We start from the raw sequence: 27,028 nt of genomic DNA, 5'->3' as shown, positions 1-27,028 counted from the left end.
GATAGGCTCTTGATTAGCTAGGGCTTCAAAGGTTATGGTTGGTTAATGGGAAAATGGATCAGCTCAAGATTAAATAGTAGGGCAGATTCATTGGGCCGAATAGCCTATTTCTACTCCTGTCTTATGGTCTTATACACATACTTGCAGATCTTTTTTTATACCTGTAATGTAATTTGTGATTAGCCATAGTTTACACAACTTTGAGATGCCTTGATAAAGCTGAAGGTAGGTTCTCCAACAGTTCACTTTATGGTATCTTACAAGAGTAGGAAATGGTGCTGAAAAAAAGATGATACAATTCTGAAGTACTGCTTTCATAAGTTCCATTTATCATACCTACCATAACAAATAGGTTGGCATGCAAGAAACAAAAAGTGATACATATACTTTAAAGTTAATTGCCATTTTTATAATTATACTTTAATACTCTTTTTGACATAAATATGAACAAGTGTTGTTTGGGTGCCAAACCTCCAGTGACTTAAAGAAAATAGAGCAAGTAAAACATACAAGAGCAATTCATGACAATCGACTTGCAAAAGTTTGCTTGGTGTGCAGTATGTGTCTTATATTATTTGGCAAATTTGGTCAGCAACTTCTCCAAGATGTAACCAGTTCCTTGGTAAGTTTTGTTATTCAGCATTAAAGCCATTCCTGGTTCTACTTTTGCTTTTCAAAAAGAACTCTGTGCAAGGTGCAGTCTTCTCTTATTTCAAGCTGTTTACTCAAACCAAATCCAAAAGATACAGGTTGAGTGGGGAAGCTGAGCTGAATGAATTTGAAGTGAAATTCTGCTGGTTGCAGATAGTTATGGGAGTAGTTTGAAGAATTTGAAGCGCAGACAAGAAAACATTCCCCAAAAACATTATAGCATTTTGGTAAGTACAGATTGTCTCATATCTTATAATACATTGGCACCAACAATTAAATAAGACTTGTGGGAATACAGTAATGACATTTATACTGAGAGACGAACAATATTTACTATTCTAAATTTAAAAAGCCTTAATTCCGTCAATATATTGTGAATCTCTATTTCTGAGACAGTATTATAACAATTTCATATTGACATACAGTTCGTTCTGACTCACTGCAGCGTTGAAGTGAAAAGTGGTTCAATAACAGATAAATGCTTTTTTAAAAACACAAAATTTAAACCTATTAGCTTGTAGCAGTGAAAGAATTCTCCTACAGTAACTCTGGAATTGCATGCATATTATGGAAGTGAAGGAGACAATCTCATTCTTAATGCTTCCCTGCTGTCTTCTTTTTGTCAAACTATCCTCTGAACTTCTTTTCCTGGATTCTGGGAATTTTAGGAAGTGAATTTCAGAGAGCTTCTGCCCACAGATCATTAGAGAGATGAGGCAATAAGATGCAAAACTCAGAATCCTAATTTGGCTTCAGATTAGCCACAATTATACTGAATGGTATATCAAGTTGGAGGGGCTGACCACATTCTCCTATTTCAATTTCTTTGATTGTTCAAGAGGGTAGGTGAGATATTTTCCCCAATTACTCTCATGAAGCCCACTCTTGTATGGAATTTTGCTTCTGCCATTTCTCTTCCTGTTCAATAGGCGAGAATATTGGCATTTTCAAAAAGAAAATCAATCCTTTAAAAAAATTATGCTTAAAAGAAAACAGATAAATGCTAAGATTAAAAAGCATTCTCTCAGATATTCCATATAATATTTATATTGTTATACATATCTCTTCTTTCCAAAGTTTATCATTATATAAATATTTTCAGAATAGGCTGGAGGATTGATACAGGGCTCAACCCCCACAGTTGCTGCCAAAACTAGTGTCATGAACACGTTTGTCTTGGAACATTATGCAAAAAGGTAAAATACTTTTTGCTTACAAGAAAAAAACATTTTCTCTGACCGAGCAGGTAGCTTGGGCACAACCATCTGACTTGGGAAAATCTCTCAACCATTCAGCCAATACCCATTCACTTTTTCCATTTTTCAATAATGAAATTTCTTGTTACAAATATTATTATTAGTCGTTCAAACCCAAAAGGAAGGGAGACACCTGTGTTTTGACATCAAATGAACTGTAAATTTGGATAGCAATTTAATTTGTGATTCATTTTTAAAATATGTGAAACCCACCCCTTGATTTATGAGTAGACTCTATTCTTCCTTTACTCTGTCACCGAAAAGCAGGTTAATAGTCTTCTGGCTTTAATCAGAATTAAATAGGTTCTATTTATCCTCCACTCAGGACGCGTTTCAGAACATAGGAAGGGCATTTAGTTAATTAGAGTTCATACAGAAAAGAACTTCCTCAAATATCTTCAAACAGGGCACATTCTACGTATTGACCTTGATGTTGTTTGTGTATTTTTAAAATTTAGACTTACAGCATGGTTGCAGGCCCTTCCTGCCCACAGGCCTGTGTGGCCTAATTACCACAATTAACCTACAACCCCCCTCCCCAAGTTTTGAAGGGTGGGGAGGAAACTGGAGCATCCAGAAGAAACCCATACAGACATAGGGAGAAGGTATAAACTCCTTACAGTCAACGTTGGATTCGAACCCCGGTCACCAGCTCTGTAATATTTTGGCGCTGACCATGGCTGCTGTTTGTCGAAAACACCAGGAAGTTATGGACTTCAACACACCCATTGGACATTTCTGCTTCTTGCACCCAATTTACCATTCTTTATCCCCACTTTTACATATTGATTCTCAGCATCGTCTCATGAGTTTAATCTCATCTTCACCCACGTTCCACATATGATCATTTTGCTGGTGTAGAATAGGAACCCATCAATTTATTTCTTCCCTAACCCAGAGGTGTCGACTTTGCTTAAAATCAGCAAGAACAGGTATTAGAAATTGAACCCACCATCTCTGGTTTTCAGGCTTTAATCAATAGTTTTTCCAATGGCTATAGAGTGCCGTTAAGAGTGCAATGGAAGGAAATTTGCTTTAAAGCAATACAGATTCTCTGACACTTCTTGATTTTTTTTCTTACATTATATGTTTACAAGTGCTTATTCAAAAATAGTCTTTTCCACTCAAGATATGTATAAAGCAATCCAGTAGATCCATTTAAAAACATCAGCTTCTCTGCATTTCTGAATTTCCATTTAACTCTTCATCCAACCTGGTAAGAATAAAAAGGTTGTAAATAAGAAGAAAAGAAATCAGGCTTTTGCCTTACTGTAGCTCGATTATCAATTATTATGTCTCTCTCCTTCAAGCTAAATTGATCAATATCCACAGCAATATTCAGTACAATAAAACCGTGTTTATCTGGAATTCAAGCAACTGGCAGCCTCAGACAATCAGCAAAAAATTGTGGAAAATAAATATCATATATAATTGTCTAATCATTGAACTTTTTGGACCATTTTTTCAGGCCAAAAAAAGTGGGGGTGGGGGGGGAGGTTCCATTTTTATACAGGTCCCACTTTTGACCTTGGTAAGTACCTGCATTGTTCAAGTCATCTGGAGCTTGGATGGCTGAGATTGCAGTCAGGGTATTGGGAGCTTGGATCCACGGACAGCCAGGACGTGGATCCATGGTCAGGAGCTCAGATGGGCGAGTAGCCAGGGTGCTGGGAGCTTGGATGGGTGGGCAGTTGGAGCGCCAGTGAGCAGGCTGCCAGAGCGAAGGTTCAATGTTGGGAGCTCGGATGGGCGGGTGGTCAGGGCCAAAAAATTGGTGGGGGAGGGGTCATACTAAAACACCCGATCTTTGGGTCATAAAAGTTGTGGGGGGGGGGTCGCGTTGACTATTACATGAGTATGGTAGGTAGAAATTTAAAATTGGCAAGCTTCACCAATCCCCATAGGTGCTGAACACCAAAGGTTTCACTGTATATTTAATTCAGCCTGGAAGAATTCCATTACCCACTATCCACCACTTTTGGCTAATAATGGCAACTTACATACCTGTGCATTCAATCCAAGTTCCCTGATACAGAATGTCCTCATCATATCTATTACATTTTGATGCATCTGCAGCTCACTTCTGCCTCTCTCTCAGAACAATAGGAAAGTTTTCTTCACCTCCCACCTACTAGCCTTCATGTTCATTGCATGATCATCCATTTCCAACAGCTCTGTGGTGATATCGCCTCAAAACATATTTTCCCTCAGCTCTCATTTCAATAACATCAAAGCAATAATTCTAGGCACAATTCAAATGCCATCTACAAATTTGCCAATGACACCATGGTTGTCGGCAAAATCAAATGTGGAAGTGAGCAGGGGTGCAGTGCTGCTGGAGCACCACTCCGGCACCTCCTTGTCACCGTTTTTGGAGAACCCCAGCACCTGAAAAAATAGCACTGCACCCCTGGCAGTGAGGAAGTGTACAGGAGTGAGATAGATCAGCTAGTTGGAGTGGTGCCACATCAACAACCTTTCACTCAACATTAGCAAAACTAAGGATCTTCAGGAGGGGGAAATCAGGAGAACACAAACCAGTCCTCAGAGGGGTCAGCAGAGAAAAGGATTAAGAACTTCAAATTTATGGGTGTCAAAATCTCTGAAGATCTATCCTAGGGTCTCTATGTTGATGCAATCATGAAGAAAGCTTCCTGATGAGATTGGGTAGGTCACCAAAAACTCTTGAAAAACGTTCTGCAGGTGTACTGTTGAGAGCATTCTGACTGGTTGCATTGCTGTCTGGTGTGGAAGTGCCAATGCACAGGACAGGTAAAAAAATTACAGAGTTGTGAACTCAGCCAACAGCATCATGGGCATCAGTCTTCACTCCATCAAGGACATTTACAAGAGGCAGTGTCTATCCTCAAAGACCTTCACCACCCAGAGCATACCCTCTTCTCAGTGCTACCATCAGGAAGGAGGTACAGGAGCCTGAAGACAAATATCCAATGGTACAAAAACAGCTTCTTCTCCATCACAATCAGACTTCAGAACAGACTTAAGGAACTTGAGTTACAGGGAAAGGTTAAACATGTTTGGACTTTATTCCCTGGAGTGTGGAAGAATGGGGAGATTTGATAGAAATATTTAAAATTATGAAAGGTATAGATAGGGTAAATGTAGGTAGGCTTTTTCCACTGAGGCTAGGTGAGATACAAACCAGAGACATGGGTTAAGGGTGAAAGGAGAAAATTTTAGGGGAATATTTGGGGGAACGTCTTCACACAGAGTGGTGGGAGTGTGGAACAAACTGCCAGTTAAAGTGGTAAATTCAGGCTCAATTTTAACATTTAAGAGGAATTTGGGCAGGTACCTGGATGGGAAGGGTATGGAGGGCTGTGGACTGCGTGCAGGTCAGTGGGACTAGGCAGAAATGAGTTCGGAACAGATTAGAAGGGCCAAAATGTCTTACTGTGCTCTAATGTTCTATGGTTCCATAGACAATGAACCATAGACATTACCTCACTCTTTTGGACTAATTAATTTTTCATGCAATTCACAGCAATATTTTTTGCAGCAAAACAACAAACTTTGTGACATGTTCATGACAATAAATTCTGATTCACAACACCCTCAACAATTCTTTCCTATCCCTACACATCTTCTTATGAAATTACCTCCTCTTTTCTCATCATTCATGATGCAAAACATTCCAAGTGAAACACAATTTTTACATTGTTCTTTTAACTGGCATTGCTCATAATGTTGTTTCCATACCAGGAACAAAAGGAAAATGGGATGATTACTTTGAGAAACAATGCCATTCATTCTATTCTGTTCGGCTTGAATAAAGTTTGAAAAAAAGGTCAATGATGGATTCTGAACAATGCAACAAATAGTAAAAGACAATGCTGAATAAACTCAGCAGGTCAAACAGTGTATTTTATATAGCAAAGATAAAGATACATAACTATTTCAGGCCTGAGCCCTTCATTGAAGTATGAGCAAAATGTGGGTAGGCCCCTGAATAAAATGGTGGGGAGGGAATGGGCGGGGGAGGAAATCTGGCCCACAGGCTGGAGGTAATGGGTGGATAAGGAAGAGAGGGCACAAGAGAAATCATGGGGGGGGGTGACTTTGTGAATGGAGAGGGAAGGGGGTAGAGAGCTGGAGGAAAGGAGACAGGGATGGGGTAGAGGGGGAGAATGGGGAATGGTCTCGTGGAAACTGAAGAAGTTAATGTTAATGCCATCTGCATGGAGAATATTAGGTGTTTCTCCTCCAATTTACTGGTTGGTGGTCCTGGTTTGGCAGGGGACAGATATATCAGCACAGGAGTGGGGTGCAGAATTGAAATGGTTGGGCAATGCAAGATCCCGGTCATTGATGCAGATAGACCGAAGGTGGTCAGTGAAGTGATCTCACAGACTGCGTCCAGTCTCTCTAATGTGGAGGCCACAACAGGAGCACTGGGTGCAAGTATGGCACTTTCTGTGGTGACAGGAGGAAGGTGCCAAGGGGGCAATTAGTGGGAATGGAATATTTGATGAGGAGGTCATTGAGGGTTGGTCCCTGGGAAAGATGTCTTGCAATTGGAGCGGGGCTAATTTGTAAAGAACTTAGCTGAGCAAGAGGGAATAGGGATAGGCTGGTAAAGTTGAAATATCTTCTGCAGCCACCTTTATAATGGTTAAATTTTCCCCAATGACTTCAATTACATTGCTTAATATTGCTTTTAAATTCCTTACAATGCTTCCGTGATTACATTAAATACATTTTACATAAATTTACATTTATCATTCTATCTATTAAAATATCCCAAGAGACCACAAAAGTATAAAGAAACAAAGTTTAGCATCAATTTTAATACATTTTAGCATTTATCCAAAAGCTCAGACGAGGCAACAGAGTTTAAGAAACATCAAAAGAGAGAAATTGAGATTGATAGAGAATTAGAACGAGAATGAGTCTAAGAATGAATGAGAATGAGAGACAGAGAGAGAGGAGCAGGATCTAAGGAGGAAATTTGAGAGTTTGGTTGCTCATTACTTGAAGGTGTGATCATCAGTACTGGAATGATAGAAGTCAAGAATGTTAAAGAGGCTGAAATTAAAGATCTCAAGATCCTTTAAGATAAGATAGGGTAGGGCAAGGAGTTAGGCCAAGGTGACACCTTTCAAAACTTTTGTGGGTTGTGGCAATTGGGCGACATGGGCTTGTGGGACTGGAAGGGTCTGTTACCATGCTGTACATCTAAATTTTATGTCTAAATTTAAAATTAAAAGAGCAGATAAAAGGTGTTTATTGGATATTATCGAGGACAAGAGAGAGGAAAACTGCACAGCCATTTGAAGCAGCAAAGTTGCTTTCCATCTGACATGTGATCGTTTAAGTGTGGACACACTCACTTCAACCAATTTCATATTTGATTTTTTCCCGCAAACCAGCATGCAAACAATGGACTGAATTTTTAGAAACTTCTGCTTTTGTATTGTGAAGTGAAAGGGAAGAATTGAGCAGCTGCAACATTAATCATGCTATTTTTTTGTTTAACAATAATTCCCAATGGTTTCAGTGCAAACTTAAACTGTGACCACAGTTCTACAAGTAAAGTAGAATTATAATAATATCAATTGTACTTACACTTTAATGCATTCTGGGATATGTACATCTTGCATCGGAATTAACTTGGAAAGTTCCTGTAGGCTATTGACAAACCGAACTTTCCGACTAAATTTTGAGCTGTACAAGAAAGAGAAGCAAAAGTGTAAAACACGAAAGTCTGCAGACACACCGTGGTTGAAGTGAAAACACAATGTTAGAGAAACTCAGCAGGTGGAACAGTGTACTTTTTCTAGCCTTCAAAGGCTCAAGTCCGAAACATTGGTTTTGTAATCTTTATTTTTGCTTTATTTTTACACTTGCTGAGTTTCTCCAGCATTTTGTTTTTACTGGAAGCAAAAACATGTCAGGACATAATGGGATCAGAAGTAGGCCATTCAGGCTCCTGACATGTTCTACCATTCAATATCAAAGCTCAGAATCAGAATTTATTGTCATGAACAGGTCATGAAATTCTGTGTTTTGCGGCAACGTCATAGTGCAAACATTCATATTATAATATAATATTCATATATTATAACATATTAATACAATATTAATATAAAAAAGTGCACGAAAAGTAGGGCAGTGTCTCTGCTTCCTTGATCATTCAGGAATCTGATGGCAGTGGGGAAAAAGCCGCCCTTGTGGTGCTGAGTGCTTGTCTTTAGGCTCCTATACCTTTTTCCTGATGGTAGCAGAGGGAAGAGGGCATGGCCTGGGTGATGAGAGTCTTTGATGATAGAGGCTGCTTTTTTAAGACACCACCTCATGTAGATGTCCTCAATAAAGTAAAGTCTGGAGCCTGCCATGTCACAAGCTGAGTTAACACTCTCTGGAGTTTATTCTTGTCCTGAGAGTTAGCACCTCCAAACCAGGCAGTGGTGCAACCAGCCAGAATGCTCTCCACCTGTAGAAGGTTATGAGAGTCTTTGGTGACGTATCGAATCTCCTCAGACACCTCCCAAAGTATAGCCACTGGCGAGCCTTCTTTGTGATTGTAATCAACATGGATACTCCAGGATGATTTTCAGAGATATTGACACCCAGGAATTTTAAGTTTTTGACCACTCCACTACTGAGCTCTCGATGAGTCCACGATCCTGAAGTCCACAATCATCTCCTTGGTTGAGCGCAAGGTGTCATCGTAACACAGTTCAAAGAGCTGCTCTATCTCCCTCCTGTTCGCTTCCTCCTTGCTGATTGTGATTCTGCCGACAATTGTGGTGCCATCAGCAAACTTGTAGATAGCATTGGAATTGTACCTGGCTACACAGTCATGGGTGTATAATGAGTAGAGCAGTGGGTTAAGCATGCATCCTTGGAGTGTGCTTGTGTTGATAATCAGTGAGGAGGAGACGTTGTTTCCAATTTGTAATGACTGTGGTCTTCCGATGAGAAAATCAAGGATCCAGTTGCAGAGGTGGGTACTAAGGCCTAGAGTTTGTAGCTTCTTGACCAGCACTGAGAGAATAATGGTATTGAAGGCCAAGCTGAACTTGATGAGAGCAGCCATATGTATAAATTGTTCTTTTCGAGGTGATCCAGAGCTGAGTGGAGAGCCAGCGATATTGCATCTGCTGTGGAGCATTTGTGACAATAGGTAAATTGCAGCAGATTTAGATCTTTGCTTAGGTACATTAATTCTGGCCATAATCAGCCTGTCAAAGCATTTAATCACAGCAGAAGTTAGAGTCACTGGGCAGTAGTCGCTGAGGTAGCTCACACTACTCTTCTTAACATAACATAACAATTTACAGCACGGAAACAGGCCATTAGGCCCTTCTAGTCCGCACCGAACCAAACACCCCTCTCTAGTCCCACCTCCTTGCACAATGCCCATAACCCTCCATCTTCTTCTCATCCATATACCTGTCCAACCTTTTCTTAAATAATACAATTGACTCCGCCGCCACTATTTCTCCCGGAAGCTCATTCCACACGTCTACCACTCTCTGAGTAAAGAAGTTCCCCCTCATGTTACCTCTAAACCTCTGCCCCTTAATTCTTAACTCATGTCCTCTTGTTTTAATCTTTCCTCCTCTTAACGGAAATAGTCTATCCACATCCACTCTGTCTATCCCTTTCATAATCTTAAATACTTCTATCAAATCCCCTCTCAACCTTCTACGCTCCAAAGAATAAAGACCTAATCTGTCCAATCTCTCCCTATACTCTAGATGCTTAAACCCAGGTAACATTCTGGTAAACCTTCTCTGCACTCTCTCCACTCTGTTTATATCCTTCCTATAATTAGGCGACCAGAACTGCACACAGAACTCCAAATTAGGCCTCACCAACGTCTTATACAATCTCAACATCACCTCCCAACTCCTATATTCCATGCAATGATAGATAAAGGCCAGCATACTAAAAGCCTTCTTCACCACCCTATTCATGTGAGTTTCTACCTTCAGGGAACGATGTACCGTTACTCCTAAATCTTTCTGCTCTTCTGTATTCATCAATGCTCTCCCATTTACCATGTATGTCCTGTTCTGATTCTTCTTACCAAAATAAAGCACCTCACACTTATCAGCATTAAATTCCATCTGCCATTTTTCAGCCCACTTTTCTAAGCAGCCCAAATCCCTCTGTAATCCTTGAAAACCTTCTTCATTATCCATTATTCTACCTATCTTAGTATCGTCTGCATATTTACTAATCCAATTTACCACCTCATCATCTAGATCATTAATGTATATAACGAACAACAATGGGCCCAATACAGATCCTTGAGGCACACCACTGGTCACCGGCCTCCAACCTGACAGACAATTATCCACTACCACTCTCTGGCCTCTCCCTTTCAGCCAATATTCAATCCATTTGACTATCTCAAAATTTATACCTAAAGACTGCACCTTCTTAACTAACCTTCCATGTGGTACCTTATCGAAGGCCTTACTGAAGTCCATATAGACAACATCCACTGTGCTACCCTCATCCACATTCCTAGTCACCTCTTCAAAAAATTCAATCAGATTGGTCAAACATGACCTTCCTCCCACAAATCCATGTTGAGTGCTCCTGATCAGACCCTGTCTATCCAGATGTTTATAAGTACTATCTCTAAGAATTTTCTCCATTAATTTACCTACCACAAACGTCAAACTTACAGGCCGATAGTTGCCAGGCTTCCTCCTTGAACCCTTTTTAAATAACGGAACCATATGCACAATGCGCCAATCCTCCGGCACTATCCCCATATCTAATGACATTTGGAAAATTACCGCCAGAGCCTCTGCTATTTCCTCCTTCACTTCTCTCAATGTCCTGGGGAAGATCCCGTCTGGTCCTGGAGACTTATCCACCTTTATATTCTTCAAAAGCCCTAAAACTACATCTTTTGTAATCTCTATATTCCCCATATTTACCCAATTTGCTTTTTTTTATCTCACATCTCCCAATATCCTTCTCCTTAGTGAATACTGAAGAAAAGAAACTGTTCAATATCTCCCCCATTTCTCTAGGCTCCACACACAGTTTTCTGCTCTGATTCTCTAAGGGACCAATTTTGTCTCTAGCTTTCCTTTTACCATTAACATATTTGACTGAGAATATTAATTCTGTGAAGGGTCATTTTGTAGTATGGGACACATTAAAAGCTGATTTGAGGGGACAGGTTATTAGTTATTCTACGAAAGTTAAATAATTTACGGCAGAAATTTTAATGTTGGAAAATCAGATTGCTGAGTTAGAGAAGGATTTTCAGAAGGATGTGACTGAAAACAAAAAAGCTGCATCAGCGAAATTGAAATTATAAAACTTTACAAACTTATCAGTTTGAGCATTTAATTAATCGAACTAAACAACGTTATTATGAGTTGGGAGAAAGAGTTCATAAGGTACTTGCTTGGGAATTGAAAGCTGAACAGGCATCTCGGACTATTAATGCTGTTAAAAAGAATTCAATAATTACCTATAAGCCTCAGGAAATTAATGACCAGCTTTATTCATTTTATCAAAAATTATATACTTCTGAGAGGAAGCGGGATAATGGTTCTATTGGATCTTATTTATCTAAGATGAGAAAGATATCCAGGAATTGGAATCTCCGATAACAGATAACAGATTTTGAAATTAAGGAAGCTATACAGGAAATGCCAAATGGAAAGTCCCCTGTGGAATTTTATAAATTTTTTTATGATGATTTATCTAGTGTATTTGGAGATGTGTTAAAATAAGTTACTGAAGAACAGAAGTTGCCGGAATCTTGTTCAAGTGCTTTAATAACTGTTATTCCAAAAAAAGATAGAGATCCATGAAAAGTGTCTTCATATAGACCTATTTCTTTATTAAATATAGATTATAAAATGATAGCTAAGTTACTAGCTAATAGACTTGCTACGTACTTATCTAAGTTGATACATACTGATCAAACAGGTTTTATTAAGAATAGAAATGCATCTGATAATATTTTTCGATTAATTATTTTGGTCAATGCATACCGAAAGCAGTCTAACCATCCTATGGTGGTTGCACTAGATACAGAAAAGGCTTTTGATAGGGTTGAGTGGGACTTTTTATTTAAGGTGTTAGAAAAGTTTAAATTTGGCCCTTTTTTTATTGGTTAGGTTAAAGCTTTATATACGAACCCGTTTGCTAGGGTGGTGACAAATGGTCAGATTTCTTTACCATTTAGGTTGACTCATTCAACTCAGCAGGGCTGCCCATTGTCACCTGCCTTATTTGCGTTGGCTATTGAATCATTAGCTCAGACTATTAGGCAAAATTATGAAATTAGAGGGATGAAGGCTATGAATGAAGAATATAAGATTAATTTATTTGCAGATGATGTGTTGATATATTTGATGGATCCGGAACAGTCGTTGAAGCAGTTACAAGAATGTTTGTTGAAATTTGGAGAATTGTCAGGATATAAAGTTAATTGGGATTAAAGCAAAATTTTACCAGTTGGAATAGGAGATCATTCAGAATTTAAAATTATTACAAAATTAAAGTGGACAAATAAAATTAAATATTTAGGTGTGTTTGTAGATGTTAATTATCAGTCATTATATCAGTTAAATTATGTGCCTATATTAAAACTGATTAAAGCAGATTTGATTAAGTGGAAAGATCTTCCATTGACTTTGATTGGAAGGGTCAATTGTATTAAAATGAATATATTTCCTCAAATTCAATATTTATTTCAGTCAATACCTTGTTTACTTTCAAAAGGTTTTTTTCAAGATTTAAATAAGGTAGTGCAGGAGTTTTTATGGAAAGGTAAATTAACTCGAGTGGCATTGTATAAACTTACATGGAAATATGCCTTCGGTGGACTTCAGTTACCATATTTTCAAAATTATTATGAAGCGGCCCAGTTGAAGTTTATTATTAGGTTGATAGACTTAGATTATTCTCCTAGCTGGGCTAAGGTGGAAATGGCGTGTATTTCTGAGGTTAAGGTACATGAATTTATATTTCGTTGGAACTTGAATTTGCTACAGGAATATAATATGCCAGTATTGAATCATTTGTTAAAGATCTGGATTTAAAAAAATAAGGTTTTGGGATCAAAAGATAAATTATCAATTTTAACTCCATTGTATAAAAATCAGCTTATTCCTTTCTCAATGTTTAATAATTATTTAAAGAGTTGGGATTTTAAGGGTATAAAGACAATACAGGATTGTTTTGAAGAGGGACAATTTCTTTCTTTTAATCAATTGAGAGAAAGATTTGATATATCTGTAAATTCTTTGTTTGTGTACTACCAACTTAGAGCCTTGGTAAAGGATAATTATGGTGGAGAGATGAATTTACCCACTTTGTCAAGCTTTGAGTCTTTGATTTCCTCTGTACCAAAGAAGGGTTATATTTTGGTTATGTACAATTTGTTACAAGATAATATGGATAAACCGGATTGGTAAAAATCTAAACTTAAATGGGAGAGTGATTTAGTGTTTATTTTTCCTGAAGATGATTGGGTGGATATGTGTCAGGACAATGTAATCAAATTGACATATGTAAGATATGGAATGGTTAATTATAATTTTTTACATCAACTATATTTGACTCTGGAGAAACTGAAAAAATATGGGTTTAGTAATTCAGATTTATGTTTTAGATGTGATACATGCATTGGAATGTTTCTACATGCTGTTTGGACTTGTGTTAAAGTTCAACCATTTTGGCAAGAAATTAAAGTAGTTTTGGAAAAATTGTACAACTTTACATGACCATTAGATCCAAAGATTTTTTTTGTTGGGTAATTTGATTTCGTTGAGGGGATTAGGTTTGGATAAAATTCAAATTACTTTTGTATGTTTGGTGTTATCAGTAACGCATAAATGTGTTGCGAGTACTTGGAAAGACAATACAGAGATTAATATACTACGTTGGCATAATGAATTGAAAGCTTGTATTGTTATGGAAAAAAAACCATAATTTACATGATAATTATTCCCTTTTTGTTAGCAAATGGTCTCCGCATTTGAAATCTATGCATTTAGATATACTTTGAATTGTTCTCAACATTTATAATTTTTCTTTATATATATCATTTATATTTTTGGCTCCCCTTAAGGAAGCTGGCTGAAGGGGTGGGAGGGTGGGTTTGGGATTTATCTTGTAAAATCAATTTTTGATGATTATTGGATTGTATGTTATGTTTTTTTAAATCTTTAAATAAAGTTTGAAAAAAATCATTGCTTATTTATAGGTAATTATTGAAAATGTCCATGAACACTCCGACTAGTTGGTTGGCATAGATTTTCAGTACCCTGCCAGGTACGCTGTCAGGGCCTAACATCTTGTGAGAGCTCATCCTCTTGAATGATGTTCTGACATCGCCTTCAGAGACAGATATCACAGGGTCCTCAGCCTTTTCATGGATTCTAGTAGGTACTGTTTGGTTCTTCTCAAAGCAGGCAGAGAAGGTGTTCAGCTCATTGGGTAATGAAGCATCACAGCCATCTCGCTTTGAAGGCTGTAATGGCCTGCACTCCCCGTCATAGCTGGCATGTATCCGTCTCTGTCTCTAGCCTCCTCTGGAATTGCCACCTTGCTTCAGAGATAGTCTTCCACAGGTCATACCTGGACTCCTTGTAAAGATCCCGATCCTGGCCTTAAACACCTGTGCTCTGATTCTTGGTCTTTAGTTTCCCTTCTGAGGTTAAGAACTTCAAATTCCTGGGTGTCAACATCTCTGAGGATCTGCCCTGGGACCTCTGTGTCGATGCAATCACAACACTCATCAGTGGCTATACTTCATGAGGAGTTGAGGAAAGTTGGTCTATTACCAAAGACTCATAAATTTCTACATGTGTACCAGTATTCTGACTGGTTGCATCACTATCTGTTACAGAGGTACCAATGCACAGGACAAGAAAAGGCTACAGAGAGTTGTGAACTCGTCCAGGGCCATTACGGGCACCAGTCTTCACTCCATCGAGGACTTGTACCATCAGGTTCTGGAACAGCTGCTACCCCTCCACTATCGGACTCCTCAACAATAAACTCAATCAGAGACTCATTTAAGGGCTCTTACTTGTAGACTTTATTGATTTTCTCTTTGTTTTCTCTGTATTGCACAGTCAGTTTGTTTAGTTCTTTGTTTACATGTTTACACTGTGTTCAGTTTATTTTTTGCACTACCAATTAGTGGTAATTCTGTCGCGCCCACAGGAAAAAGAAACATGTATGTGCTCTGACTAATGAATCTGAATCTACAAGAGACCATGTCTTGAGAAAGCAGCTTCTATCCTCAAGGACCCCCTCACTACTCAGGCCATGCCCTCTTCTCACTGCTACCATCGCAAAGGAGATAAGGAGCCTGAAGACGAACACACAAACAGCTTCTTCCCCTCCACCATCAGATTTCTGAATAAACAATGAACCACTACCTTGTGTTTTTCATGCACTATTTTAATTATTTTGTAATGTGATTTCAAAAAATTTTGCACTGTGAAACTGCCGCAAAACAACAAATTTTGACTTGTTTTGATTCTGATTTTATGACATTCATGACAATAAATTCTGATTCTGAAAATATTGTTACCCATTCTTGCAGACCTAGCACTGATGCTCCTCCACCTCCTTACTGATGGCAATAGGACAAAGAGATTGGAGGATGGATAGAAGGAATGCTCAACAATGTCCATGTTAGGACAAAAGTTATGAATGAGGCATGGATCTGAGTAATCCTGGTGATACCCAAATTGTGCAATACACAAAGGAGCTGGAGAAACTCAGCAGATCACGCAGCATCTCTTGGAAGTAAAGGAAAATCAACATTTCAAGCCTTGGCCCTTCATCAGGGTATGAGCAAAAAGAACATCCAGATGTCTGAGTGAAAAGGTGGGGGGAGGAGAGGAGAATAGGGAGAAAGGGGCAGAGAGGAGCACAGGCTAATAGAGGAGTCAAAATACCATTTGTAAATTAAGCAATCTCTTTGCTGACATCTTTGTTAAAAAAAAGTACAATCTTACCTTATAAAAGGCCGGGTAATGGCTAATATCACCTTAATGAACCAGGATGGATGGACCACAATGAGAGACTTCAGATTCTTACGCAACCTTTTGAGGGAAAAATATATATAATTGAAAAACAAATCTACCAATTCAAGCCATTGCGAAAGCCTTGCATTTAATTTTCAATCTAATAAAACTCATTGATTACATTGACCAAGTCCTGATTTACAAGTCCAGATTAATGTATTAGATTTCAGATTTATTGTCAGAGTATATAGATGACATCACATACAACTCTGAATTATTTTTCCTGTGGGCAAGGCAGAATTACCACTATTGGCAGTGCAAAAAAACTGGACACAATGTACACATGTAAACAGATAAATAAATGTAAACAAATTGACTATACAATTCAGAGAAAAAATTAATGAAGTACAAAAGCAAGAGTCCTTAAATAAGCCCCTGATTGAATTTGTTGTTGAGGAATCTGACGGTGGAGGGGTAGCAGCTGTTCCTGAACCTGGTGGGGCAAGTCTTGTGGCACCTAGACCTCTTTCCTGATGGCAGCAGTGAGAACAGAGCATGTGCTGGGTGGTGTGGATCCTTGATGATCGCTGCTGACTCAGGAGCATTGGTGGTCCCATACCAGGCCGTGATGCAGCCAGTCAGCACACTTCCCACCTCACATCTGTAGAAATGTGCCATGATTTCCAAACCTCCACAAACTCCTAAGGAAGTAGAGGCGCTGACGTGCTTTCTTTGTGATGCCATTTATGTGTTGAGTCCAGGAAAGATCCTCTGAGATAGTGACTCCCAAGAACTAGTTAGTACAAGTAAAGTTAACCCCAGTTCTACAAACTAAGGAGTAAAGTCATTATAACAATCCTGAGACTATATTTTCTTACCTTGGGGTTATTGACTAGCCTAGTCTATCTGACCATGACTTTAGTGTTTATTCAGTCACAGAATGCAAGCATCACTGGCAAAGCCAATATTTACCTGAATCAGAATTTTTGTTGTCATGAACATGTCAAAAAATTTGTTGTTTTGTGGCAGCGTCACAGATCCAAATATTACTATAAGTTTAAAAATAAATAAATTAGTGCAAAAAGTAGAGAAAGTGAGACAGTGTCTGTGGTTCACTGTCTGTTCTGAAATCTGATGGCGGAGGGGAAGAAGCTGCTTTTGAGCTGCTGGGTAGCACCTCCTTCCTGATGGTAGCAAAGTGAAGAGGGCATGGGCTGGGTCATGAGGGTCCTCGAGGATAGAGGCTGCTTTCTTAAGACACCGAATTTTGTAGATATCCTTGAAGGAGTGATGCCCGTGATGGCGCTGGCCGAGTTCACAACTCTAGTCTTTTTTGGTCCTGTGCATTGGCCCCTCCACACCAGAAAGTGATGCAACTGGTCAGAAAGCTACATCTGTCGAAATTTGCAAGAGTCTTCAGTGATGTTCCAAATCTCCTCAAACTCCTCACCAAGTACAGCTGCCTTCTTCGTGATTACATCAACGTGGCGACCCCAGGACAGATTTTCAGAGATGTTGACACCCAAGAATTTGTAGTTCTTAACCCTTTCCACTGCTAACTCCTGCCCCCAGAAATATGGTGATGGTCCTGCTGCTATTGATTGCCTTAAGCTGATTGTGCTCTGTGAAACGTACCTCCTGTCTATAGTCTGGTAACACTGCTTCAGCCAGCTGATTGTTGGCACCCTGTTACGTGTGGTGGCGCCATTCAGATACACAATAATATAATTTTCAGCCACCATCAATTCCAGAGTTCCAATAACATATCTGTGGAGATAGAACAAACTGTCTGAACAAGCAAAGAATACCAAATGCTAGATTTTGTTTCCCATTTGTAACATGGCATGGTTAGCAGAGTGGTCAGCGCAATGCTATTACAGACCCCAGCGACTCAGGTTTGAAACCGGTGCTGTCTGTAAGGAGTTTGTATGTTCTCTCTGTGTCTACGTAGGTTTCCTCTGGGTGCTTCAGTTCCCCCTCCACCCTTCAAAAACTTACTGGGGTTGTAGTTAATTGGGGTATTTGGGTGGCACGGGCTAGTGGGCCGAAAGGGCCTGTTACCCTGTTGTATGCCCAAATTAAGAAAGAAATCTCATATAACTGCATGAAGAGGGCAACATATAATTTAAGAAATAACATCACAGTACTCGAACAAATTTGGGAACCGTACATGGAACGCAACAGAGAAGTCCTACCGCGGACATCCACCGCCTAAAATGACAGAAGAAGAAGATGAAATGAATTGAACTGACCCAGTATGTAAAAGTAGAAGACACAAATTTCTTGTTTATTTTCATTGTGTGACAACGTTGTTTAATGGGTTTGATGGGTATATGTTGAACATTGAGTGAGTGGGGAGGGGGGGGAAAGGGGAGAAAATGACACTGTGTATATTCAAGAGGGAAATGTTTGTGTGTATTTTGGTCAGTATGGTTCATAATGTGAAAAATAAAAAAAATTTAAAAAGAGGGCATGCCTGGGTGGTGAGAGCCCTTGAATACAGACACTGCCTCTTAATGGAGTGAAAACAATGCCCATGATGACACAGGCTGAGTTTGCAATTCTCTGTGGCTTCTTCCTGTCCTGTGCATTAGCACCTCCATTCTAATAGGAACATTGTAGATCAATCAACTTAAAGGAAAATAAAGACCCTCTATTTAATTGTTTATTCTGCATGAGGTTTCAAGAATGGAATGGAGTTTCAAGTGAAGCAACACACATCCATGTGCCTGTTTAAGAGTGTCTTAAATATCCCTATTGTTTTCAGCCTGGCGATGTTATGGTAAAATTGTTCAAGACATTGGCAAGGCCATATTTGGAGTATTGTGTGCAGTTTTGGTCATCTAACTGCAGGAAAGATATCAATAGCCACTTTCAGATGGCCAGACTACCCGAACGTAAAGCTGCCTAAAATACCCGAATGTGGCTGTTGGGAGGCCATCTGAAAGCGGAGAACTCTGACCCAAGGACTACTTATCCAACCCTTCTCAGGTAGGTGTATTCTCCGCTTCCAAGCACTCCCCCTAGGTACCTGAAAGCAGACGGGACTATGGCCACAGTCGACAGGAGCTGGTGTTTGCTCTGCGGCGCCTCTCCCCACTGCGGACCTTCCAGGTGCCAGAACAGCGCCTTCAGCGCTGCCACCTGAATGTTGCTTCGCACACACCCGCAGCCGGCTCCGGAGCCACATTCTCCCAGCTATTCCTCCTGAAAGCAGCTTAGATGATAGAAAGATTGCAGAGAAGATTTACTAGGATGTTGCCCGGAATTCAGGAACTGAGTTACAGGGAAAAGATAAACGGGTTAGGACTTTATTCTCTGGAGCGCAGAAGAATGAGGGAAGATTTGATAGAGATATTTAAAATTATGAGGGGAATAGAGAGAGTAAATGTAAGCAGACTTTTTCTGCTGAGGGCAAGTGAGATACAAAGCAGAGGACATGGGTTAAGGGTGAAAGAAAAGTTTCGGGGAATATTTGGGGGCACTTCTTCACACAGAGAGGGGTGGAAGTGTGGAATAATCTGCCAGCTGAAGTGGTAAATGTGGGCTCAATTTTAATATTTAAGAAGAATTTGGGCAGGTACATGAATAGCAGGAATATGGAGGGCTTTGGACTGGTTGCAGGTCAGTGTGACTAGGCAAAAAAATGATTTGGCAAAGACTAGAAGGGCTGAAGGAGCCTGTTTCAGTGCTGTAATGTTCTATGGTTCACCACCACTTGTGGCAATGCATTCCAGGTACCCAGAACTCTCTCTGTAAAAATAAACTTACCCCTGATGCTTCCCCTAAAGTTTCTTCCCTTCACTTTGTACAGATGTCCTCTGGTGTTTGCTACTCCCACCCTTGGAAAAATGCACTGACTAATCAGCTTATCTACTGTATACGATGACTATAAGATGACCCAGGATACCTTTTGTTATAAGACAATCCCAAATCTGGCACTTACTGTTGACCAGTGAATGCTGTTAAAAACAAATCACAATATTTTAATAACAAATTACCACATGAATTTTTTAAAAAAATTAAATTTATACATATAGCATGGTAATAACCCCTTTTGGCTCTTGAGCCCATGCCACCCAATTACATACAGTTGACGAAGAACCCCAGTACATTTGGTGGGAGGAAATCCACACAGACACAGGGAGAATGTACAAACTCCTTACAGATAGCACCGGATTTGAACCACTGTCCCAATTGCTGGCGCTGTAACAGCGACACGCTAACTACGCCACCAATTTTATTTGGAAATTCAAGTAAACACCGCTTTACGAATACTCGAATTACAAAAATTCGCTTATAAGAAGAAACCTATGTTCACTTTTACGAAGGAATTATAATGGGTTTTTACTTTTACGAAAATTGCCTCCAATACTAATCAATGGGTCTTCGCTTCACAAATGATTGGTTTATCAGCAGTTTCTCAGAAATGCTCTCCCTTTGTAAAGCAGGGAATTACCTGTTTTAAAATAAACCACTATCAGCTCCTGAAACGGGTCATTAAAAGCCAATAGCAGCTGAACTGGGCACATGGACCCTACAGAGGAGCACTGAGACTTTCAAAGAACTAACAAGATGGGCATGCGCGTGACTTGTTTGGAACTGGTGGGAAAATGGCAGCGGTGTTGGGACTTTGCTGATAAAGTACGGATTTTTAGACCTGGGGTATAGAATGACCCCTGATTTTAAGATGCAATTTTTAATTTTTGAGGATCGTCCTATACGACAGCTTCTCGTAATTTTGTAGACGTCTATTCAAAGTCATGGTGTTGTAGGCCAAAACCCCTTCATCAGAAATGGCTTTATCAATAATTTATGGAATTGAATGTAGTGTAACTATTATTGTAATTTAAAATTTATAAATAAAATATTTTAAAAAAGAAATGGTTTTCTCATAATCAGAATTGGGGAAGAAAGTAAGATTGTGAAACTTATAGAGTAGTAGATTCTGGTCCTTACCTAAAGAGATTTTCCATTACACTCTCATAGTTAGGATGACTACTTTCAGGCAGATAGCAGGAAGAAAACACAATGATTGCGGTTAGGTTCTCACCAAAGCAACCTGGAAAAAAAAGAAAAGCTTTAAATATTTTTAGACATCCTTATTTTCTCTTCCCCTTACTTTCAATCGATCTCTAAATACCAGCCACCATTATGTCAACCCTCAATAGGAGCTCTATCGAGAGTGTCCTGGCTGGTACGGTTGCTGCAGAGAAATGGATTGGAGATCAATCCACAGGACCATAAAAGTGGCAGAGAGGATGACTGGAGTATCTCTCCTCCCCAATCGACGTGATCTACTGGGATTGTTGTCTGAAGAGGGTGCACAAAATCATTGAGGATCCCTTCCATCCTGCCCCCAGGATATTTCAGCTGCTCCCATCAGGAAAGAGATACAAGAGGATCAGAGTCAGCACCGCCAGGATGAGGAATTGCTCCTTCCCATGGGCAGTGAGAATGCTAACAACCAAAGGAAATGTTCACCCTATCCATCTGAGACACTCATATTCATGAAACAATATTTATTTATTTGTAAAGATGAAATATTTGTCCTGAATATGTCTGTCTATTACATCTGGTCGTGTGTCTGCATGTTTTCAATCGAGGACTGGAGAATGCGGTTTCATCAGGTTATACATGTACAATCAGATGACAATAAACTTGACTTGAAATCTCTGGTTGCGCATCAGCTGAGTAGAGTAGGCAGCTATGAACACCGCACTTCAAGAAAGATGTCTTCTAGACACAGTCCCCTTATAAATTATTTTGTTCCCAAATTCCTGAACCCAGCTGAGCAGATCTACCAATATGCTGACATGATGGTTCAAACAAAAAGTAAAACTCTGGAGGTGCGTTACTGGAGAGGATTCTGAGAAACACAATAAAAGGGGCAACTCTTCACACAGGGTGGTGGGTCTGTGGAACGAACTGCTAGAAGTGATAGAAGTGGGGTCAATTGGAACATTTGAAATACATTTAGACAGGTACATGGATAGGAAAGGTTGAGAGGAATATGGAATATTACAGCACAATACATGCCTTTAGCTTTCAATATTGTGCCGACCTATATATTCCTACCAAGAATAAAATTCTAAACACTTCCCATCTCATATCCCTCTATTTTTCTTTCATCCATGTGCCTATCTAGTCTCTTAAATGCCCCTACCACTACCCCTGGCAAGGCATTCCAGGCACTCACAACCCACCCCTGAAGTTTGCCCTAAACTTTCCTCCCTTCACTTTGTACACATGTCCTCTGGTGTTTGCTATTCCTGCCCTGGGAAAAAGGGGGTGGCTGTCTACCCCGTCTAGGCCTCTCAGAATCTTGTAGACCTCTATTGTCTCCTCACCTTTCTTCTCTCCAAAGAGAAAACTCCCAGCTCTGCTAACTTCGCTTCATAAGACTTATTTTCCAATCCAGACAACATCCTGGTAAATCTCCTCTGCACCCTCTCCACAGCTTCCACATCCTTCCTAATAATGAGGTGACCAGAATCAAATATAATACAGAACAAAAAAAATATAGTGTGGTCTCACCAGAGAATTGTAGAGCTGCAACATGACCTCATGACTCCTGAACTCATTCCTCTTATTAATGAAGCCCAACATCCGATAAGCCTTCTTAACTATCCTATCAACCTGCACGGCGACCTTGAGAGATCTATGGATTTGAACTCCAAGATCCCTCTGTTCATCCACACTGTTAAGTATCCAACCATTAACTTTTTTCTCAGCCTTCTGGCTTGACCTTCCAAAATGCATCACCTCACTCTTATCTGGATTGAACTCCATCGGCCATTTTTTCCACCCAACTCTGCATCCCTTTGTAGCCTACGACAACCTTCAGCACCATCCACAACTCCTCCAACCTTTGTATCGTCTGCAAACTTACTTACATCCTTCCTCCTCTTCATCTAGGTCATTTATAAAAATCACTAAGAGTAGTGGTCCCATAACATATCCCTGTGGAACTCTACTAGTTACTGACCTCCAGGCAGAATACTTTCTGTCCACTACTACTCTCTGCTTTCTATATTCACACCAATTTTTATTCCACACCACCAAGATTCTGTAGATCCCACGTCTCATGACTTTCTGAATGAATCTTTTGTGGGGGACCTTGTCAAATGCCTTACTAAAATCCATATAGACCTCATATACTGCCCTACCTTAATTATTTATTCTGTTACCTCCTCAAAATAATCAAAAAGTCACGACCTACTCTTCACAAATCCTTGAATAGACTGTACTTCTCCAAAGGCTGATAAATCCTATCCTTAAGAATCCTCCACAACAGTTTGCACACCAGTCTGTAATTCCCAGGATTCTCTCTATTACCTTTTGTTTTAAACAAAGGGACCACATATGGACTGAATGCAGGCAAATGAAATTGGCTTGTAAAAACACAGTGGTGGAGAAACTCTGGCGTGAATAAAAGCCTGCTGACTTTCTCCAGTGATGTGTTTTTACTTCAAATCAAGGTATCTGCAGACCTTAGTGTTTTACAAATGAGACGAGCTTGGCTGGTAAGGACAGGTTGGGCCAAAGGGCCCGTTTCCATGCTGTAACTATGACTTCATAACATCAACCCCATCTTCTTGACTGATTTCATTCCACTTGCCTGTAGGGAAAAAAAATGGAATTGGACAAAAATGCATGGTTTCTTTTTTCGTTCTTTCTGCACTTCACTCCTTGTGGCAGTCTTTGACAGACGCTTAAAATGAACAAAATAAGTGTTCAAACCAGGAGCCTCACCTCCGTGAGAAATGACTGCCTTGTACGGATCCACAGCAGCCATGTCCACTCGGTACTCCTGCTCCCCAATGTGAAAGACCCTCCACAACTTGCCATCCTCTGCCTCTTCATCTGTCACGTGGCCTTGGAAACTCTCCGTATCAGATAGTGAATGAAACACACGGGGGAGATCATCTAAGCAGAGAGGAAACAACAGGAACTCTGAGCACCAAGAGATGCAGACTTTGGAGATTTATCGTCTATGCCGCCCAATTTACGCCCAATTAATCTACACCCCCAGTATATTTCAAATAGTGGGAGGAAACCGGAGAAAACTCATGCAGACATGGGGAAAATGTACAAACTTCTTACAGACAGTGCAAGATTCAAACCCCAATCCCAATTACTGTTGCTATAAAGGCATCGCGCTAACTGCTCCGCCAACCATGCCATCCCTTGCCAGCTCTCAAATGCCATCAATATCAGGCCAGGACAATGTACTGGCAGGTCTTGCTTTAGCCAAAATGTTAATTGAAATACAACATTGGAAAGTGTATGGTAATGCATGTTGGTAGAGAAAATAGATAAGCAGAATAATATTTAGATGGGGAGACAATTCAAAATTCTGAGGAGATAAGGGACTTGGGAGTCCTTGTGCAGGATATTCTAAAGGTTGATCTCCAAATTGAGTCAGTGGTAAAGAAGGCAAATGCAGTGTTGGCATTCATTTTTGTTTGCTTCTTGCAAAATATTCCTGGTCGTTGAGGTCTACTTGGGGTTACATCTGGGTTAGGTTCCACTGCTCTATTGACGCAGCTTTTTGTCTGCTGCTGTTTCAAACACAAACCCAACTCCCAGTAATATCCTTCCAGACAAAAATGAAGACATTGGTAATGAGGATAAAGCACTTTTTTTAAAAAGTGGTGTAAATTAGGGAGCAGGAACAGATTTTGGAGGATCAAAATAAAAACTGCTTGTCAGCAGATCACATTAAACATGTAAGTCTGCAGATGCTGTGATTGTAGTTAAAACACAAAATTGCTGGGGGATCTCAGCAGGTCTTGCAGAGTCCATAGGAGGGAAAGATGTATTACTGATGTTTTGGGCCTGAGCCCTTCTTCAAGGTCAAAGAGAATTAATGGAGTGAGAGACAGAGCGAGTGTTTCATGGTGTGGAACTATCATCAGAGCCCAAGAAAATATCACGTTGAATAGGTTCTTTTTTCAGCAGGTTAAATGGGGAGGGGAGAAAAAAGCAAAAAGATTGATGGCATAAAGGACAACTCAGGAGGTGAAGGGGAGATTGGGGATAAATAAGATAGAAATAGGAGAATAAGGAAAATGTTGGATGTTGTAGGAATGTTGTCTTATAAAGAGTTGAAAATAAGAAAACAGAAATGGAAAAGGAGGAAAGGTAATGATGGAAAAACGGAAAGAGAAGATAAACAAAATATAAAAGGGCTACGCTGAACTATATGTCTTTAAATATTAATGGAATACATAACCAAATTAAAAGGAAGAAACTACCAAATTTAAATGAATAAATGTATTCCATTAGAAAAAATAACATATTGGTTAAGAAATAATATTGAAATATTCGAACAAGTATAGGAGCCTTACATTAAATACAATAGCGAAAACCTACCGGGGACAAACATTACCTAAGTTGATGGAAGGAGAAGGAAAGAAAAGAATGGACTCAATAGAATTTCTGGTGTAATTTTGTTGAATGACAACATTGTCTGACTGGATTAATGCAACCTAGATTGTATACCTAAAATGGATGAGAGGGGGGGTGGAGGGGTGGTTTGGGAGGAAAGGGGGGGGGAGAAAAAGTCACTGTATATGTGTGAAAAAGAAATAGTGTATATCATGGCTAATGTGATTTATGGTGTGAAAAATAAAAAAAAAGATTGATGGCAGAAAAAATTCAAATGACAAATTAAATGATGGTGTAATATCAAATGTGGACAGTAATGGTGTTCATCAAAATGAAAAAGATTGGATTTGAGGAAATGGCATAATTGTTCATTACCAATAATAATGGGAAAATCACCTCAATGATTTTTATACAGTGGTCAGTATAAAAATCTAATAGAGGGCGGCATGGTTAGCATAACACTATTACAGTACCAGGGACCTGGGTTCAAATCCAGCGTTGTCTGTAAGGAGTTCATACATCTTCTTCATGACCTTTGTGGGTTCCTCCCCCCTTCCCCTGCCTGGGTGCTCCAATTTCCTCTCACCCTCCAAATTCATGTGGGATTGCAGGTTAATTTGGTGGCACAGATTTCAATGGCCAGAACCGGCTTTTACTGTGTTGTAAATAAAATTTAAAACTGAAATTTAATTCACTCCACTTTCCAAAAGGCAAAAGAGTGCTGGTGTTGAAAATCTGGAATAAAAGCAAAAAGTGCTGGTGCAACCAGAGGAAAGAGATGTGGCAATGTTTTAACTCTGAGATGTCTTATTAGCTTGGAAATCTGAAGTGCTTAGACAGAACCTGTTGTCTTAAAGTTTCCAGTTCTGTGACTGACCTCAGTGAATATATTTACATTAGAAACAGGAGCAGGAGTTGGTCATCCAGCCCATCAAGTCTGCTCCGCCATTCAATGAAACCATGGCTGATTTGATGATAGGCTCATCTCCACCTAACCCTGCATTTTCCCCCCCCCCGTTCCTTAATTCCCCTAACATGTAAAAACCTTGTCTTAAATATAGTCACTGAGGTCGCCTCCATTGCTTCAGTGGGCAGCGAAGTCCACAGATTCACCACCCTTTGGAAAAAGCAGTTCCTCTCAATGCCATCCTAAATCTACTACCCTGAATCTTGATGCTCTGCCCACCAGTTCTGGTCTCCCCTAACAATGGAAACAACTTACCTACCTCTATCTTATCGATGCCTTTCAGAATTTTAGCAATTGCAGTCCCAGATGACTCAATCTCTCCTCAAAGGCCAACCCCTTTATCCCTGGAATCAACCTCAGAACCACCTCGAAAGCCAGTACATCCTTTAGGTAAGGAGACCAGAACTGGACGCAGTTCTCCAGATGCGGCCTCACCAGTACCTTATACAGTTGCAGCATAACCTCCCTGCTCTTAAATTCAATCTCTTTAACAATGAAGGTCAACATTTAATATGCCTTCTTGAAAGCCCGCTGCACCTGCAAACCAATCTTTTGCAATTCTGCACAGCAGAATCACTTGCCATTTAAATAATATTCTGATCTTCCATTTTTCCTTCCAAAGTGGATAACCTCACATTTACCAACATTGTACTCCATCTAAAAGATCCTTGCTCGCTCATTTAATCTATCTATACCTCTCTGCAGACTCTCCGCATCCTCCACACAATTTGCTTCGCCACTCAATTTAGTGACATTCGCAAACTTAGGTT

The 27,028-nt window shown here is 39.8% G+C and overlaps 1 protein-coding gene across 10 annotated transcripts in view; it reads right to left on the bottom strand.

Moving 5' to 3' along the window:
* Window positions 1–306: 306 nt before the first annotated feature.
* Window positions 307–27,028, bottom strand: part of bnipl (BCL2 interacting protein like) — a 72,099-nt gene continuing 45,377 nt past the window's right edge. For all 10 annotated transcript variants that reach the window (XM_069940383.1, XM_069940384.1, XM_069940385.1 and 7 more), the window contains 6 exons: window positions 23,654–23,827; window positions 20,858–20,960; window positions 17,534–17,665; window positions 15,890–15,976; window positions 7,494–7,592; window positions 307–3,120 (listed from right to left, as the gene is read on the bottom strand). In XM_069940383.1, the coding sequence (XP_069796484.1) occupies window positions 3,075–3,120; window positions 7,494–7,592; window positions 15,890–15,976; window positions 17,534–17,665; window positions 20,858–20,960; window positions 23,654–23,827 (641 nt within the window). In that variant the 3' untranslated portion in view covers window positions 307–3,074. The remainder of the gene's footprint in view (window positions 3,121–7,493; window positions 7,593–15,889; window positions 15,977–17,533; window positions 17,666–20,857; window positions 20,961–23,653; window positions 23,828–27,028) is intronic.

This window comes from Narcine bancroftii, chromosome 5 (assembly GCF_036971445.1).
Source record: "Narcine bancroftii isolate sNarBan1 chromosome 5, sNarBan1.hap1, whole genome shotgun sequence".
Taxonomy (NCBI): domain Eukaryota; kingdom Metazoa; phylum Chordata; class Chondrichthyes; order Torpediniformes; family Narcinidae; genus Narcine; species Narcine bancroftii.
Note: the sequence above shows the minus strand (reverse complement) of the source record. Positions and strands in the feature narration are given on the sequence as shown.